Here is a 16,582-nt window from a genome sequence, read left to right as displayed (position 1 = left end):
TAAACACACATGCATATCATTACACTAGTCTTACCTCGTTTCTGAATTCAAGTCTGTCGTTCAACCTGAGTGGAACTGCTGCTCGACGATTTATAGGCCCCTAAATCACAATCTTTGTGAAACTGATGAGTGACACGCTAAATTACTTTTCGGAGACTTAAAATCGAAACTAAAAGTTTCCCTATCGATGGATAACATGGCAATACCATAAATATTACAAAAGGGGGGAAAATTAGGGTTCCCTAAACTTCCCAAAACAGCAGACCGGTTCCCCAACTGAAAGTCCAGTTCTGTGAGGTTTCTTGGGGACCAACCAGAATTCCAGTTCCTACAGGTCCCACTGAACTAGTCGACCGGTTCAATGCAGGAAACATAAAACTCCTTGCAAATAATTCAATTCGACCCCAAATTTCATAAGAACCTCCAAAACACCTAATTACGTCATAATAAATAGAAATCATATAATAAAACCAATGAATAACCCTTGAAGCAAAAATCACCATTAGAGAGCAAAGCTTAAGCTCATCAACTCAAACCTTGCTCAATCACCACACCAAACATCAAACCTATTGTAAATCAACTTAAATAACTTTAATTTAAGTTCTATATACAAAATCAAATATCCTTAAACATCACAAAACCCTACTTCTAAAATCATGCATAACTTAACTTGAAACCTAAGAAATCACAAAAGGGTGAGCATGGGAGCTTACATTAGATTAGAATCACTAAAACCTTGCTATTTTCCCCTTTAAATTGCAGAACAAAACTGATTTCATCCTTAGTTCCCAGCTAAACAGAAGTAAGAGAGAGAGAGAGCTAAAAATCCAATTTTCTGTTTTTCCTCTTTTTGATAAATCTTCTTATTTCCAACTAAAGAAACAAAATTCAATAATGCCGATATCCCTAAGTGGCCAGCAGCCAACATGAGAGGGACCCACCTAACCCTCAACACTTAAATAAAATAACAATAATGCCCCTTACATAAAGCTTAATAACTAAAGTGGCCTAGGGGTAAAATAGTCACTTCACAATACCTCACCTAATCTCGACATTCTCAATGTCTAACTATATTGCCTAACTAAAACTAAAATGCCAAACCATAAGAAAATATGATTCTATTGTCCAAACATCACATTCCAATGTTGTCGGACATAAAATATGAAAAACATAAAATTCCATATATAGAATAAATAACACACCTAGAATTCAAATAAATCTCTATAAATTCATAAATCATAATTAGGAAGCTAATTTTATACTTAAGTCCTAATTATCTGCTAAATTTTCATATTAAAATTAAGTGGTCTTTACAATATTACTTAGTTGATCTTAGACCAATTGATCTTAATCCTAAAAAAGATAATTCTGTGTTGTTTATTGCTCTTTCTTATTTTCATTATTCAAACACTTATATTGTCGTTTATTTGACTCCACGTTGTTTACCAAAAATGATGTCAATATGTATTATTACCGTTAAAAATTAAACTTAGGTATTTATCTGCAACTGAGAGTTAAACTTCGATATTTATGTCACAAATTACTCTAGTTATCATCATAGTCATTATCGTAGTCATCCCTTTCGTCCTCATCATTACCTTCTTGGTCATCTTCTTCAAGAAGGTTTTCGTCATGATTCTCCTCCAGTTTGTGACCATCTCGAGGAGGGTAGTTCCCCACTTTTGATGCCTCACCATCTCCTGCTGAGACCGTCTACATGTCTGTTAGAGGAAGCTAGTTTATCAACTCGCCATAAGAATACCATGTCTCACTTAAGGGCTCACCTAAGAAATCCAAGATTCGCTAAGAGACCCAAGGCTCACCCAAGTAGCCTAAGGCTTGCCTAAGAGCTCCCTCAACTTACCATGAGTCACCTGCCCAACGACACCACCTAGAGGCATCTCGCTCAAGGCCTCACAAAGAGATGCCTCACCCAAAGGCTCACGAAGAGGGGCCTCACATAAGGGAACCGCCTAGAGGTGCCTCACTCAAGGGAACCACCTAGGAGTGCCTCACGCGAGAGCCTCACAAAGAGGTGCTTTGCTCAAGGGCACCACCTAGAGGTGCCTCACTTGAGGGCCTCACAAAGAGGTGCCTCGCCCAAGGGCTCACAAAGTGTTGCCCATACGACTTGACACCCAACCACCACTACTTCTGTTCTACTGCCACCTGACTCCATTAGAGTAGTACATGGTCTTCCATTGGGAGCACATAGGCTTCTGCTTGTAAGAAAGGCTAATAGAGCTCAACTATAAATGCCTATTCACTCCATTAAAGAGATGGATGAAAAATTTGTAGCAAGAGAACATCATATTATCAATACAAGCACCATTTTCTCTACAAATCATTTGTCTTCTTTAAGTTCATAAGTTATTTCATACTTTCTATATATTCATTACAAGTTTTTGTTAGAACTTATTTTACCAAGGTCTTAATTTATTAACATGTATGTTTGATTATCACATAAATAATCTAACATCCTAAAATATGAAATTCATAAAACGATTAAATAACAGATAAGATACTAGAAATCCTTATCTTGGTTACAACAAAATTAAATGTCTCCTTCTATTCAATAACTATAACCCTTAATTCTCTTTTGTAGCATGGTTATTGCCAAGTAATAAACTTGAGTCTCTTTCTTGAATTTGCAAACTCATTTTCTACACAGTCTTTCACAAAGATTTGAGTACCATCTTAAATAGAGTGTGTAAAGCCCGCTTAGTTAATTTGGAAATTAGCAGTTGTTTATGATTAATTATGGAATTATTTATAGCTATTTAAATAATTATTATACTGTTATTTATGTTGTTCAGTAGCTTGCATATTTTGCATTTCCGGTGCCCGGTATTTTGGAACTCGGCGTTTGGCTCAGTAGAAATCACAACTTAGTATGTTAGTAATTTGGGGACGGGTTTTAGACATTGGGAATGTCGGGAATGGCCGGGAATTTAGAATTTCCCAAAAATACCCCTTTAGTATGAGTTATGTGATTTTTTTGGTGGAGGGGCAAAATGGTCTTTTTGCCCCAATGACTTTTTGTCTTTTAGTGACTTTTTATTTGAAAATTAAATGTTTATTTTAATTGTTATTTGGCTGAAATGGAATTGGTTTATATTACTTAACTTTATTCATTTTTCTCAAAAAAATTCAAAGTTGGAAAAGTTAGAAAAATAAACACTCAAAGCTCTCTCTCTCTCTCTCTTTTCGGCCAAAGCTTGGCTGTGCAAGGGCTGGGTTTTGCTTGGTTAATTCAAGTGGTTTAGCAAGATCAAAGTGATTTTCATTGAGGTATTTCTTGGCTTTAGTTTCTTACTTTGTTTTTCTTGAAATTTATGATGAAAATTGATGAAATGCATGCTTGAATTGTTGTTGTTGTTGCTGCTGAAATCTGGTTGTTGTTTCTGAGTTTAAGCATGTTAGATTAGGGTTGTTTAAGTGATTTTGAAAGCATATTGGATAGATTGTTTAAAGCTTTGAATTTTCTATGCAAAAATGTGGTTTTTGGAGGAAAATATAGTGATTCTGTTATTGTGTTGTTGCTGTAGTTTCTAATCGTTTTCAGAGGTGATTTCATGCATATTTGAGTAGAATTAACTAGGTTTGAATGCATGTTTGTGGGAATTGCTCAAGTTTGAGTTTAGAACTCAAAGCTTGAGCTTTAATGGTGATTTTTGATTCTGTGGTTTCTGGGTTAGTTTGAGGCCTTAGAAATGTTCTAGGGAAGGTATAGAACAGGTGTGGAAAGTTTGGAACCAATTGGGGTTGAATTGATCGAGTTATGAAAAATTTGGTTTGCTGCCTGCGAGGAACCGGAATTCCGGTTGTGCATCCGGAATTCCGGATGAGGGTTCTGAATTTTCCAGAACCGGAATTCCGGTTGGGCAACGGTCTCTGGTTGGGGAAAATTCAGGGACCCTAGTTTTCCTCATTTTTATGTTTTTAGGGGTATTGCCATGCTTTTTATCGATAGGGAAACTTTTAGTTCCTAGTTTTAGTCCCCGGGAAGTGATTTAGCGTGTCACTTATAGCGTTGTGATTTTTATGGTTTAGGAGCCGATGTCCGCGCTCGGCTTCGGTTCCGGTCGGGTTGACGGCACACGAAATCGGAATCCAGGTAAGATTAGTATAACAGTATGCATATGTAGATTACATGTTTAGCGTGCATGTAGGAAGCCTGCTAGATTACATTAGTTATGTATATAGGCTTCGAACCATCCAACCCTGTCACGTCGGTACGAGTGGAGTATGACCGACGGCCAGAAGTATGGCCAAGTTCGACCGTCAGTGACATTTGGTTGGTGGTTCGGTCCTATTGACCTATCCCGTCGGTACATCTTTGGAGTATGACCGGCGGCGGAGTATGACCGGTTCGACCGATCAGGAGGATACTTGTCAATAGTACCGTCCCTATGAACGTTCAAAACTCAGTACCATGTTGGACATGGCAGTAGTGGCTCAGTACCATGTTGGACATGGCAGTAGCGGGACTCAGTATCGTGTTGGACACGGCAGTTAGAATTATGTATGATATTATTATGCTTTTCTTGCGAGTACGTCGACTCACGGTTTATGTTCATGTGTAGGTAAAGGCAAGGCTATAGGCCGATGGACCGTGAGCGAGCTTATGAGATTGTACATGTCGGGGCGGTTAGGCTGCGGCGTACGATCCTCGGGACGACAAGGCTGAATTTTTATGGCGGTCGTTAGACGACTTTTATTTTGATGTAACAGTTAAACAGTTAAACTTTTTGTAAATATTTTTATAATCGGGATCCCGAGTCTTTTGTAATATGGTTTATAAGTTTAATTAAAAAGCAAAATTTTAATTAATCACGTTTTTCCATAAACCTCGTTGATTAGCAACGAGCTGCACAGTACGTTTAAAAATCACGTAATACGCCTAAGGTAGTTAGGGTGTTACAATTTGGTATCAGAGCCGCCAGGTTGTCTTCCTAAGATCGTCACGACATGTACAATCATCATCAGCAGTTAGCTCGGTTCACGGTTCAGTAAGCCTTTATTGCTTTAGTAGTTTATTTTATTCAGTTATGAGAAAGAAAAGCCTGTTAGGAAGCATGTTAGTAGCCTGATAGTAGAATAGGCGCATGTTTCATTTTTTTTTAATTTCCAAATTAAGCGGCATTAGTAAGCTCTCCTTGAATACGACCTGATATGCCAACTCTTGGTTTCGCAGGCGGTTCTAACTAGATGGACGCCAGGCGGACTACCAGGAGTCAGGGCAACTCCGTAGGGTCGAATCAAGGTCAGGGAGCTCAGTTTCCCCCACCTGCTAGGGGCCGAGGTAGAGGTCCCCGAGGCAGGGCTCGTGGCCGGGGTGATGAGAACCCGCCACAGGCTGCCCAGGCTCCCCCAGCCGATCGGGGAGCCCGGCGGGAGTTACGGTTTGCGGAGATGCAAGCCGGATCGAAGAACAAGACCTCGAGATTCGGAGGTTGAGACGGCGGGGTGCTCCTGCGGTTCCGGTGCCCATAGTTCCGGTGGCACACCTTGCCCTGCGCCCGTGCCGAGATAGTGGTGGCGGCCCATAGATTGGAACCATTGTATGAGCGGTTCCGGAAGCAAGCACCTCCGGTATTCCTGGGAGGTCCGGACGTGATGAAAGCCGAGCAATGGCTGACGGTGATCACCAAAATTCTGAATTTCATGGGTGTCACCGGTAACGACAGAGTGGTGTGCGCCACGTTTCAGTTCCAGGAGGACGCATTGGTCTGGTGGGACATGGTGTCTCAGATCCATGACGTCACCACCATGACCTGGGAAAGGTTTCAGGAACTCTTTAATGCGAAATACTACAATGAGGCGGTCAGAAGCGCCAAGAGGAAAGAGTTCGTTCACCTGACCCAGCGGGAGAACATGAGCGTCACTGAGTATACTACTCAGTTTGATCGGTTGGCGAGGTTAGCCTCGGGAATTGTGCCGAGCCGATTTCGGCAAGAAGGAGAAGTATACGGACGGGTTGAATCCCAAGATCGGGCATGACACGATGATCACCACCGACGACGGCACCACCTATGCTCGGATGGTGGAGAAGGCACTTTGCGGGCCGAGGGCGCGGTTGGGTGCATGTCGGAATCGGCCCGGTACTCGGTGAGTGGCGGAGCTCCTACCCCTCTGCATCGGGCTTTAGCGGGGAGTAGTGGTTCGGCCATTGACCGGAAGGAAGAGAGCACCCACTGCTTCCGGTGGCTCGAGTCAGAACAAGAGGTTCCGGGGGAACCAGAACAGAGGGAGTCGTCCTGGTGGTAATGAGACCCGATTCTCCTATCCCGAGTGCCCTAGTTGCAAGAGGCACCATCGGGGTGAGTGCAAAGGTCAGGGATGCTTTCATTGTGGCATGCCCGGACACTTCAAGAGGGAATGTCCCCAGCTCCGACCAGAGGCACCGAGAGCTCCAGCGATACCCACTCCAGCCAGGGTGTTCGCTATCACGCAGGCTGATGCAGATGCCAGCCCATCAGTTGTCACAGGTCAGCTTTCTATTAACAACTCTCTATATTCAGTGCTGTTTGATTCTAGGGCTACACATTCTTATGTGGCGGCCAGAGTCTTTAGTAAATTGGGTAGACCCTTTGATAGATATGAATCAGGGTTTGGAACCACATTGCACAGCGGAGAATTGGTTATCTCCAATAGGTGGATTAGGTCTATGCCGATCAGGATAGATGGTAGAGAGTTAAGCGTTGATCTGATAGAGATGAGCTTAGTCGAATTTGATATTATTTTAGGAATGGATTTCCTATCTAAATATTCGGCGAGCATTGACTGTAAAAGGAAGATGGTGGTCTTCAAACCGGAAAGTGAAGAACCGTTTGTATTTGTGGGTTCAGTTCAGGGATCTCGGATCCCGGTGATCTCGGCTATGTCAGCGAGAGAATTGTTGCACGGCGGGTGCTTAGGGTTTCTGGCCGTGGTGGTGGACACCACTCGGCCAGACACCACTCGGCCAGAGGACATCAGAGTGGTTCAGGAATTTTTGGACGTTTTTCTCGAAGAACTTCCAGGGTTACCACCTCAGCGGGAGATTGATTTCGTGATTGACTTGGCACCAGGGGTGGAACCGGTTTCCAAAGCCCCGTATAGGATGGCTCCAGCTGAACTTAAAGAATTAAAGATTCAGCTCCAAGGGTTGCTTGACATAGGGTTCATTCGGCCCAGTGTGTCACCCTGGGGAGCCCCGGTTTTGTTCGTTAAGAAGAAAGATGGGTCTATGAGGATGTGCATCGACTACAGGGAGTTGAACAAGCTGACGGTGAAGAATAAATATCCATTACCTAGGATCGATGACTTGTTCGATCAGCTTCAGGGGAAGACGGTCTTTTCCAAGATTGATCTCCGTTCGGGTTATCATCAGTTGAGAATCCGAGAGGAGGACATTCCGAAGACGGCTTTCCGCACTAGATATGGACATTACGAGTTTCTGGTTATGTCATTCGGACTAACCAATGCTCCTGCAGCATTCATGGACCTGATGAATAGAGTATTCAAGGATTTCCTCGATATCTGCGTGATTGTGTTTATCGACGACATCCTCGTGTACTCTCAATCAGAAGAGGAGCATGAGTTACATCTTCAAATGGTACTGCAACGACTTCGAGAACATAGGCCTTACGCCAAGTTCAAGAAATGTGAGTTCTGGTTGTCTCAGGTGTCCTTCCTAGGGCACATTGTGAGTAAAGATGGGATCAAGGTGGATCCCGGGAAGATTGAATCCGTCAGGGATTGGCCGAAACCGAAGACAGTGACAGAGATCAGAAGCTTCTTGGGATTAGCTGGGTACTACCGTAGGTTCGTGGAGGGGTTCTCCAAAATTTCAATGCCCCTAACCGAGCTTACAAAGAAGAATCAGCGGTTTATCTGGTCAGATAAATGTGAAGCTAGTTTTCAGGAGCTAAAGCAGAGGTTGATTACTGCTCCGGTGCTAGCTTTGCCTTCGGACAAGGAGAAGTTCGTAGTCTACTGTGACGCATCCAAACAGGGTTTGGGGTGTGTATTGATGCAAGCCGATCGGGTCATCGCTTATGCCTCCCGTCAGTTAAAGGATTATGAACAGCGATACCCGACTCATGATCTAGAATTGGCCGCAGTGGTTTTTGCACTGAAGATTTGGCGGCATTACCTTTATGGGGAGAAGTGTGAGATCTATACCGACCATAAAAGTCTCAAGTATTTCTTTACTCAGAAAGATTTGAACATGAGACAAAGGCGTTGGTTGGAATTAGTGAAGGATTATGATTGTGAGATCCTCTATCATTCCGGAAAAGCCAATGTAGTGGCCGATGCCCTGAGCAGAAAGGGTCCCGGGCAAGTAGCTAGCATGGTTCAGATCTCACCTCAGCTAGCAGTGGATATGGTTAGATCCAGCATTGAGTTTGTGGTAGGTCAGCTTCACAACTTGACGCTGCAATCTGATCTATTGGAAAGAATAAAAGTCGCTCAGATGACAGATCCGGAGTTAGTGAAGATCCGAGATGAGGTATTGGCTGGTCAAGCCAAAGACTTTTCAGTGTCAGATAGTGGGATGCTTTTGTATAAAGCCAGGGTTTGTGTTCCGAACAGTGTGGAACTTAGAAATGAGATCTTTGAAGAGGCTCATTCTACCCCATATTCTCTGCATCCCGGCACCACCAAGATGTACCAAGATTTGAAACCGTACTTCTGGTGGAGCGGTATGAAGAAGAATTTGGTAGAATTCGTGTCGAGATGCCTCACGTGTCAGCAGATTAAGGCTGAACATCAGAGACCAGCAGGGTTGTTGCAGCCTCTAACCCTACCAGAATGGAAATGGGAGGATATTACGATGGATTTTGTGGTCGGGTTACCTAGGACCACGGGTTTATTTGATTCCATCTGGGTAGTGGTGGATCGATTTACGAAATCTGCTCATTTTCTGCCGGTTAGAACAACATTTACAGTGGATCAGTTGGCAGAATTATACGCCAGAGAGATAGTGAGACTTCACGGGGTACCGAAGTCTATAGTTTCGGACAGGGATCCGAAATTCACCTCCAAATTTTGGCAAAGTTTGCAACGGGCAATGGGTACAAAGCTAAAATTCAGTACAGCATTCCATCCTCAGACAGATGGTCAGTCCGAAAGGACAATTCAGATATTGGAGGATATGTTGAGAGCCTGTGTTATGGACTTTGAAGGCTCATGGAGTAAGTATCTACCGTTGATAGAATTCTCTTACAACAACAGTTATCAGAGTACGATAGGGATGGCTCCCTATGAACTGTTGTACGGTAGGAAATGTAGATCCCCTATCCACTGGGATGAGACAGGGGAGCGGAAATACCTAGGTCCAGAGTCAGTTCAGCGGACCAATGAGGCGATAGAAAAGATAAAAGCTAGAATGCTTGCCTCACAGAGCAGACAGAAGAGTTACGGAGATCCGAAACGCAGAGATGTTGAGTTCCAAGTAGGGGAACATGTGTTTTTACGGGTATCTCCGATGAAGGGGATTAAACGTTTCGGGAAAAGAGGCAAGTTATGCCCTAGATTTACTGGACCTTTCGAGATTCTCGAGAAGATAGGTCAAGTGGCATATCGGTTAGCATTGCCTCCAGCCTTATCAGCAGTTCACAACGTATTCCATGTCTCAATGTCGAGAAAATACGTTTCAGACCCCTCTCATATACTCAGTTATGAGAGTCTTCAGCTTCAGCCAGACATGACCTATGAGGAACAGCCAGTGCAGATCCTGGATAGAAAGGATAAAGTCCTTCGGAATAAGACCATAGCATTGGTCAAGGTTCTCTGGAGAAACAGTAAGGTGGAAGAAGCCACCTGGGAGCTAGAGTCAGATATGAGAGCTCAATATCCAGAGTTATTCAGGTTAGATTTCGAGGACGAAATCCTTTTTAAGGGGGGGATAGTTGTAAAGCCCGCTTAGTTAATTTAGAAATTAGCAGTTGTTTATGATTAATTATGGAATTATTTATAGCTATTTAAATAATTATTATACTGTTATTTATGTTGTTCAGTAGCTTGCATATTTTGCATTTCCGGTGCCCGGTATTTTGGAACTCGGCGTTTGGCTCAGTAGAAATCACAACTTAGTATGTTAGTAATTTGGGGACGGGTTTTAGACATTGGGAATGTCGGGAATGGCCGGGAATTTAGAATTTCCCGAAAATACCCCTTTAGTATGAGTTATGTGATTTTTTTGGTGGAGGGGCAAAATGGTCTTTTTGCCCCAATGACTTTTTGTCTTTTAGTGACTTTTTATTTGAAAATTAAATGTTTATTTTAATTGTTATTTGGCTGAAATGGAATTGGTTTATATTACTTAACTTTATTCATTTTTCTCAAAAAAATTCAAAGTTGGAAAAGTTAGAAAAATAAACACTCAAAGCTCTCTCTCTCTCTCTTTTCGGCCAAAGCTTGGCTGTGCAAGGGCTGGGTTTTGCTTGGTTAATTCTAGTGGTTTAGCAAGATCAAAGTGATTTTGATTGAGGTATTTCTTGGCTTTAGTTTCTTACTTTGTTTTTCTTGAAATTTATGATGAAAATTGATGAAATGCATGCTTGAATTGTTGTTGTTGTTGCTGCTGAAATCTGGTTGTTGTTTCTGAGTTTAAGCATGTTAGATTAGGGTTGTTTAAGTGATTTTGAAAGCATATTGGATAGATTGTTTAAAGCTTTGAATTTTCTATGCAAAAATGTAGTTTTTGGAGGAAAATATAGTGATTCTGTTATCGTGTTGTTGCTATAGTTTCTAATAGTTTTCAGAGGTGATTTCATGCATATTTGAGTAGAATTAACTAGGTTTGAATGCATGTTTGTGGGAATTGCTCAAGTTTGAGTTTAGAACTCAAAGCTTGAGCTTTAATGGTGATTTTTGATTCTGTGGTTTCTGGGTTAGTTTGAGGCCTTAGAAATGTTCTAGGGAAGGTATAGAACAGGTGTGGAAAGTTTGGAACCAATTGGGGTTGAATTGGTCGAGTTATGAAAAATTTGGTTCTTTGCTGCGAACCGGAATTCGGTTGTGCATCGGAATTCCGGATGAGGGTTCGAATTTTCCCGGAACCGGAATTCCGGTTAGACAGCCGGTCTAGGTTGGGGAAAATTCAGGGACCCTAGTTTTCCTCGTTTTTATGTTTTTAGGGGTATTGCCATGCTTTTTATCGATAGGGAAACTTTTAGTTCCTAGTTTTAGTCCCCGGGAAGTGATTTAGCGTGTCACTTATAGCGTTGTGATTTTTATGGTTTAGGAGCACATGTCCGTAGCTCGGCTAAAGTTCCGGTCGGGTTGACGGCACACACGAAATCGGAATCCGAGTAAGATTAGTATAACAGTATGCATATGTAGATTACATGTTTAGCGTGCATGTAGGAAGCCCTGCTAGATTACATTAGTTATGTATATAGGCTTCGAACCATCCAACCTGTCACGTCGGTACGGGTTGGAGTATGACCCGACGGCGGAGTATGGCCGGTTCGGCCGATCAGTGACATTTGGTTGGTGGTTCGGTCTATTGACCTATCCCGTCGGTACGAGTGGAGTATGACCGGCGGCGGAGTATGACCGGTTCGACCGATCAGGAGGATACTTGTCAATAGTACCGTCCCTATGAACCTTCAAAACTCAGTACCATGTTGGACATGGCAGTAGTGGCTCAGTACCATGTTGGACATGGCAGTAGCGGGACTCAGTATCGTGTTGGACACGGCAGTTAGAATTATGTATGATATTATTATGCTTTTCTTGCGAGTACGTCGACTCACGGTTTATGTTCATGTGTAGGTAAAGGCAAGGCTATAGGCGATGGACCGTGAGCGAGCTTATGAGATTGTACATGTCGGGGCGGTTAGGCTGCGGCGTACGATCCTCGGGACGACAAATTTGAATTTTTATTGGTCGTTAGACGACTTTTATTTTGATGTAACAGTTAAACAGTTAAACTTTTTGTAAATATTTTTATAATCGGGATCCCGAGTCTTTTGTAATATGGTTTATAAGTTTAATTAAAAAGCAAAATTTTAATTAATCACGTTTTTCCATAAACCTCGTTGATTAGTAACGAGCTGCACAGTACGTTTAAAAATCACGTAATACGCCTAAGGTAGTTAGGGTGTTACAGAGTGGGTCGGTACTCAACTCAATATAGGACCGATTTCTAGAGAGATGGTAGAGAGAGAATTCATAAATCTATATATAGAGAGAGAGTTTTTTCTAGTCAGATTTAGGTCAAGTCACTTGAATTAGATTTTCTCACTTATCTGACAAAGCCTCCATCTATTTCCTTATATATGCTCTCTACTGGACTAGGGTTATATTATGTGGGCTAGAAAAAAGATAGTGAGCCCAAAACCATAAGCCTAGCTCGAAATACACTAAGGCCTTAGGGCTTTGATTTTTGTCACTTTATTTCATTAAATGAAAGAAACTTATATTTTTTTTTTAAAATACCATTCATCTAATGTATTTATTTAAATATTAATTTAATCTATTTAATAATTATAAATATTTATCAAACAAAATTATTATTTTAATATATTTGTTAATTAGATCAATAAAATAATTTCTAATCTTTTATTAATTAGTAAATAAGATTATATTAAAACAAATTTTATTTAGAGCATAAAATTCTAATAATTTCTTCATTTTCCAGCCAATAACTTAATTCACAAGATTCTACTGTCAACTAATATGTTGATAAAAAATTGCGTCTAAATAACATATAAAGTAGATTAATATTTGTTCACTTTATGATAGAAATAAATCCAAATTTACACTTTTTTGTTTCCATTAAATTAAATTATAAAAATAGTATTTTTATTTATATAAAGTCTTAAATTAAAAAACAATAGTATATTTTATACAATGAATTGTGAATTTTGTAATCTATCTTTAACTTGAAGGAGAAGAACAAATAAGTAAAGTAATGGTTTCAACTAACTAAATATTTTTTAATTTTTTTAAATAATTCATTAATTACTTAAACATACATTAATCATTTTAATATATTTTTATAATCGTATTAATAAACATTAAGTTTATTAAAAAATAAATTACAAAAAAATATTACAATATTATTTACATTTATTGATTTAGTCAATTATTTAGGTGGCGTTTGGTAACACTTTTTTAATCAATTTTCTATTTTTAAACTTGGAAAAGTGAAAATATGTTTCAAAAACATGCTCTATAAAATTGTTTTTACTTTTTAATTTTTTAATTGAGAATCAACATTTTAAAAACAAAAAGAAAAAAAATCACTTTCAATATATTTTTAAACAATTTTTTTTTCTTAATCAATATTTTAGACTCCGACCAAACCCGAATCCAAATCCTCGCCACTGCCCTGGCATTGAAGCCGACCTCTGTCTCGAACCCGAATCCGATCCCGAATCTAGACCCAGCTTAAATAAAATCAAAAAATAAAAATAAAAATAAACTTTACAGAGCACACTTTTGTTTTGTATTTTTAAAATTGAAAAACAAAAGTAGTTACAGAACGCATTTTTGTTTTTCAAAAATAAAATTTTTAAAAATTAAAATTTTATTTTTATTTTGTGATTAAAAAATTAAAAAAGTAAAGTGTAACCAAACAACACCTTTTATTGTTCTTTTTTGCATTTTTAAAATCTATTTTAAATAAATTTTAATTTTGTTCAAGTAGCATAATCTCTTTTATTGTCACATTTGGCTTCATACAATATTATAGTAATTTTTTTCCTTAGTGAAATGGCTTGATACAATATTTTGTAGTGATTGATACAAAACACTTCTATAAAAATACAAACTACTCTATGCCATATACAAACAATAAAATATTAGAATAGTATACAATTACAATTATACCATTTTCTATAATTCAATATTACTCAAACTTAATTGAAAATGACATGTTTGACCTCAAAAATGTACTTTATTAATTTTTCAATATTTAAATTTTAAATTATCAACCGGTTTCCTATCAATGTAATTCACTATTATCAACCTATAGTTATTTTGTCTTATTTGAGGGGTGTAATCCTTCAAAAAGTTAGTGAAGGATTACATAATTGGCCATATATGTATATGTATATATACATATGTATGGAACACTAAGATGGCATCTTATATGAATGATATGATCCATAATTCCTTCGGTTGACCAACTATCTGGTATCTTTTGTAGAAAAGATTAGTGGGCCTTATCCAAAATATTCATGTGGCCCATATAAGTCTCAACCCAGCTTCAATTTATGCCTTGCCTAGTCCAGCCATTAACAGTGGATGGTGACCCACAAATAATAAAGGAAGTGCTGTTAGGTCATTCCACTCATAACTTTTCAGACTCAATGATCAACTGCTAATTAATCTCATCATAGTGCATTTGGTTAATAAGCAAAAATATTCCTTTGTCTCCATCATTCCAATACTCCTCAGCTTCCTTCTCCAGCACTTAAACCAACTAACACCCTAGCAAGAGCACCAAACCTACTTCGCAATCTCTTGTCTTAGCTAGCTAATATATTTGGTCTTTCACTTAAAAGAAAAGGAAAGAGTAGAAGAAAAAATACAAATATTATATTATATGAAGGCATTGGGACCAAAAGCAATCATTTCAAGTTTGATCAGTTTGTATAGCTAAAGTGGGCAATAGCTGTTAGGTTATTAAAACTCACCTTCCCTAGCCCTATTGCCCAATCTTCTTTCATATATATGCTTCAAATGATGTTCTCTTTTCTTATTTATAGAAATATATACCATTAGATTCAGAATAGCTATAACAAGCAAATAAGGCCTTGAAGAAAATGAGTACAGCAAGATTTATCAAATGTGTTACTGTGGGAGATGGGGCTGTGGGAAAGACATGTATGCTCATTTCTTATACAAGCAATACATTTCCAACGGTACAATTACAAATTTATCTATTTGTTTTTATATCAATTTATTCCATATCACATATGTAATATATACATGTAAGTAAATCCTACAAAAGATAAACAAAGTAATAATATATTAATTCTTCAAGAGAATTACTCTTCTAAATCATGGAAATTATTGTTGTACAATTAAGAAGAATTTGTATCCAATATATAGATATACATGTATATATATATATGTAGTGTGTCCGTACAATCCGTATAATTCTTTTTCTCTTTTTTGTTGAAGGATTACGTTCCCACAGTGTTTGACAACTTCAGTGCCAATGTGGTAGTTGATGGTAGCATTGTGAACCTCGGCCTATGGGATACTGCAGGTAATATATATACATATAGTATGTACACATATAACTATATCAGATTTATTATATGTATATACATACCGTGAGATTCAGTTCATAATATATGGTGTATATTACAGGACAAGAAGATTACAACAGGCTAAGGCCATTAAGCTACAGAGGAGCAGATGTGTTTCTGTTGGCCTTTTCTCTGATCAGCAAAGCCAGTTATGAAAACATTTCCAAAAAGGTCAGCTTTCCTGATTTTCTTGCCAAAATTGGAACAGTTACATTTCTTTTTTGTTCTTATTCAATCTTCAATGACCTCTCATCATTGTTTTTTGATTATGGATATATTTTATTGGCTCATCATGATCAGTGGATTCCAGAGCTTCGACATTATGCGCAAAACGTGCCAATTGTACTTGTGGGAACAAAACTTGGTAAATATAAGAAATTGTGTTATAGAGTAACTTGTTTTCATATATTTCTATAAATATATGTATACATATACTTTCTTATTTGTATAAGCACATGTATCGTTTGCAGATTTGAGAGATGACAAGCAATATATTCTTGATAATCCTGGGACAGCAGTAATAACAACGGCACAGGCATGTTATGATCATGAATTGAGTACATTAGAAACTTATACAATTGGGCAATACTTGAACTTGATTATTAATTATTAATTTTTGCTCGTAAGCATCAATATTAATTGTGTCTCAGGGAGAAGAATTAAAGAAATCGATTGGTGCCGTCATGTACATTGAGTGCAGCTCAAAGACTCAGCAGGTAAATGTTTCAAAATGTCAACACACCAAAAAAAATAAATGTATGTAAAATTTAACTGAAAAAAGCAATGTATAATACCGTCTCTTCTGAGATTCATTGAATTGTGTTCACAATTGTTTTAGTCAAAACATATTATGTGGATTGTCATTTTAGGAAAATGTTTAGTTTAGCTCTGATTCCTTTCTTTCTTAATTTCCTTCTATGATCAGAATGTGAAGTCGGTTTTCGATGCTGCAATAAAGGTGGCTTTGCGGCCACCAAAACCGAAGAAAAAGCAATGCAAACAAAGATCCTGCTCCTTCCTCTAAATTCCAATCATCGACGTTAACATTCAAATCATTATAATATTAATTTCTTCTTTATATAAAAAGATATATATATATATACCTAATATTATGCATTCTTTTTTTAATTTCTTTTCTTTTTATACGATTTTAATTTCGTTATAATATTCCATTGTACAATTTCTTTTTAGTTTATGGCTTCTTATCAAAGAAAGAAAAGCCAGATGAATTAATTCGTTATGTTTTTGAGACTTGAATTACAAAACTTTATTAATGAACAAGAAATTAGACAGGCCTATACTCCTGAATACCTTTTTAAGCC

General features: G+C 38.5%; 1 protein-coding gene across 1 annotated transcript; it reads left to right on the top strand.

Moving 5' to 3' along the window:
* The first annotated feature begins 14,395 nt into the window (after positions 1-14,395).
* LOC115696963 (rac-like GTP-binding protein RAC13) lies at positions 14,396-16,367 on the top strand. The gene is made up of 7 exons (XM_030623860.2): positions 14,396-14,867; positions 15,130-15,217; positions 15,322-15,431; positions 15,561-15,624; positions 15,731-15,795; positions 15,911-15,976; positions 16,186-16,367. Exons 1-7 carry the CDS (start codon positions 14,769-14,771, stop codon positions 16,282-16,284), a joined length of 591 nt encoding a protein of 196 aa, XP_030479720.1. The 5' UTR covers positions 14,396-14,768; the 3' UTR covers positions 16,285-16,367.
* The last annotated feature ends 215 nt before the right edge of the window (positions 16,368-16,582 follow it).

Source organism: Cannabis sativa, chromosome 7 (genome assembly GCF_029168945.1).
Source record: "Cannabis sativa cultivar Pink pepper isolate KNU-18-1 chromosome 7, ASM2916894v1, whole genome shotgun sequence".
Lineage (NCBI taxonomy): Eukaryota > Viridiplantae > Streptophyta > Magnoliopsida > Rosales > Cannabaceae > Cannabis > Cannabis sativa.
The sequence above is the reverse complement of the archived record's forward strand: the minus strand, read 5'-3'. Positions and strand labels throughout refer to the sequence as shown.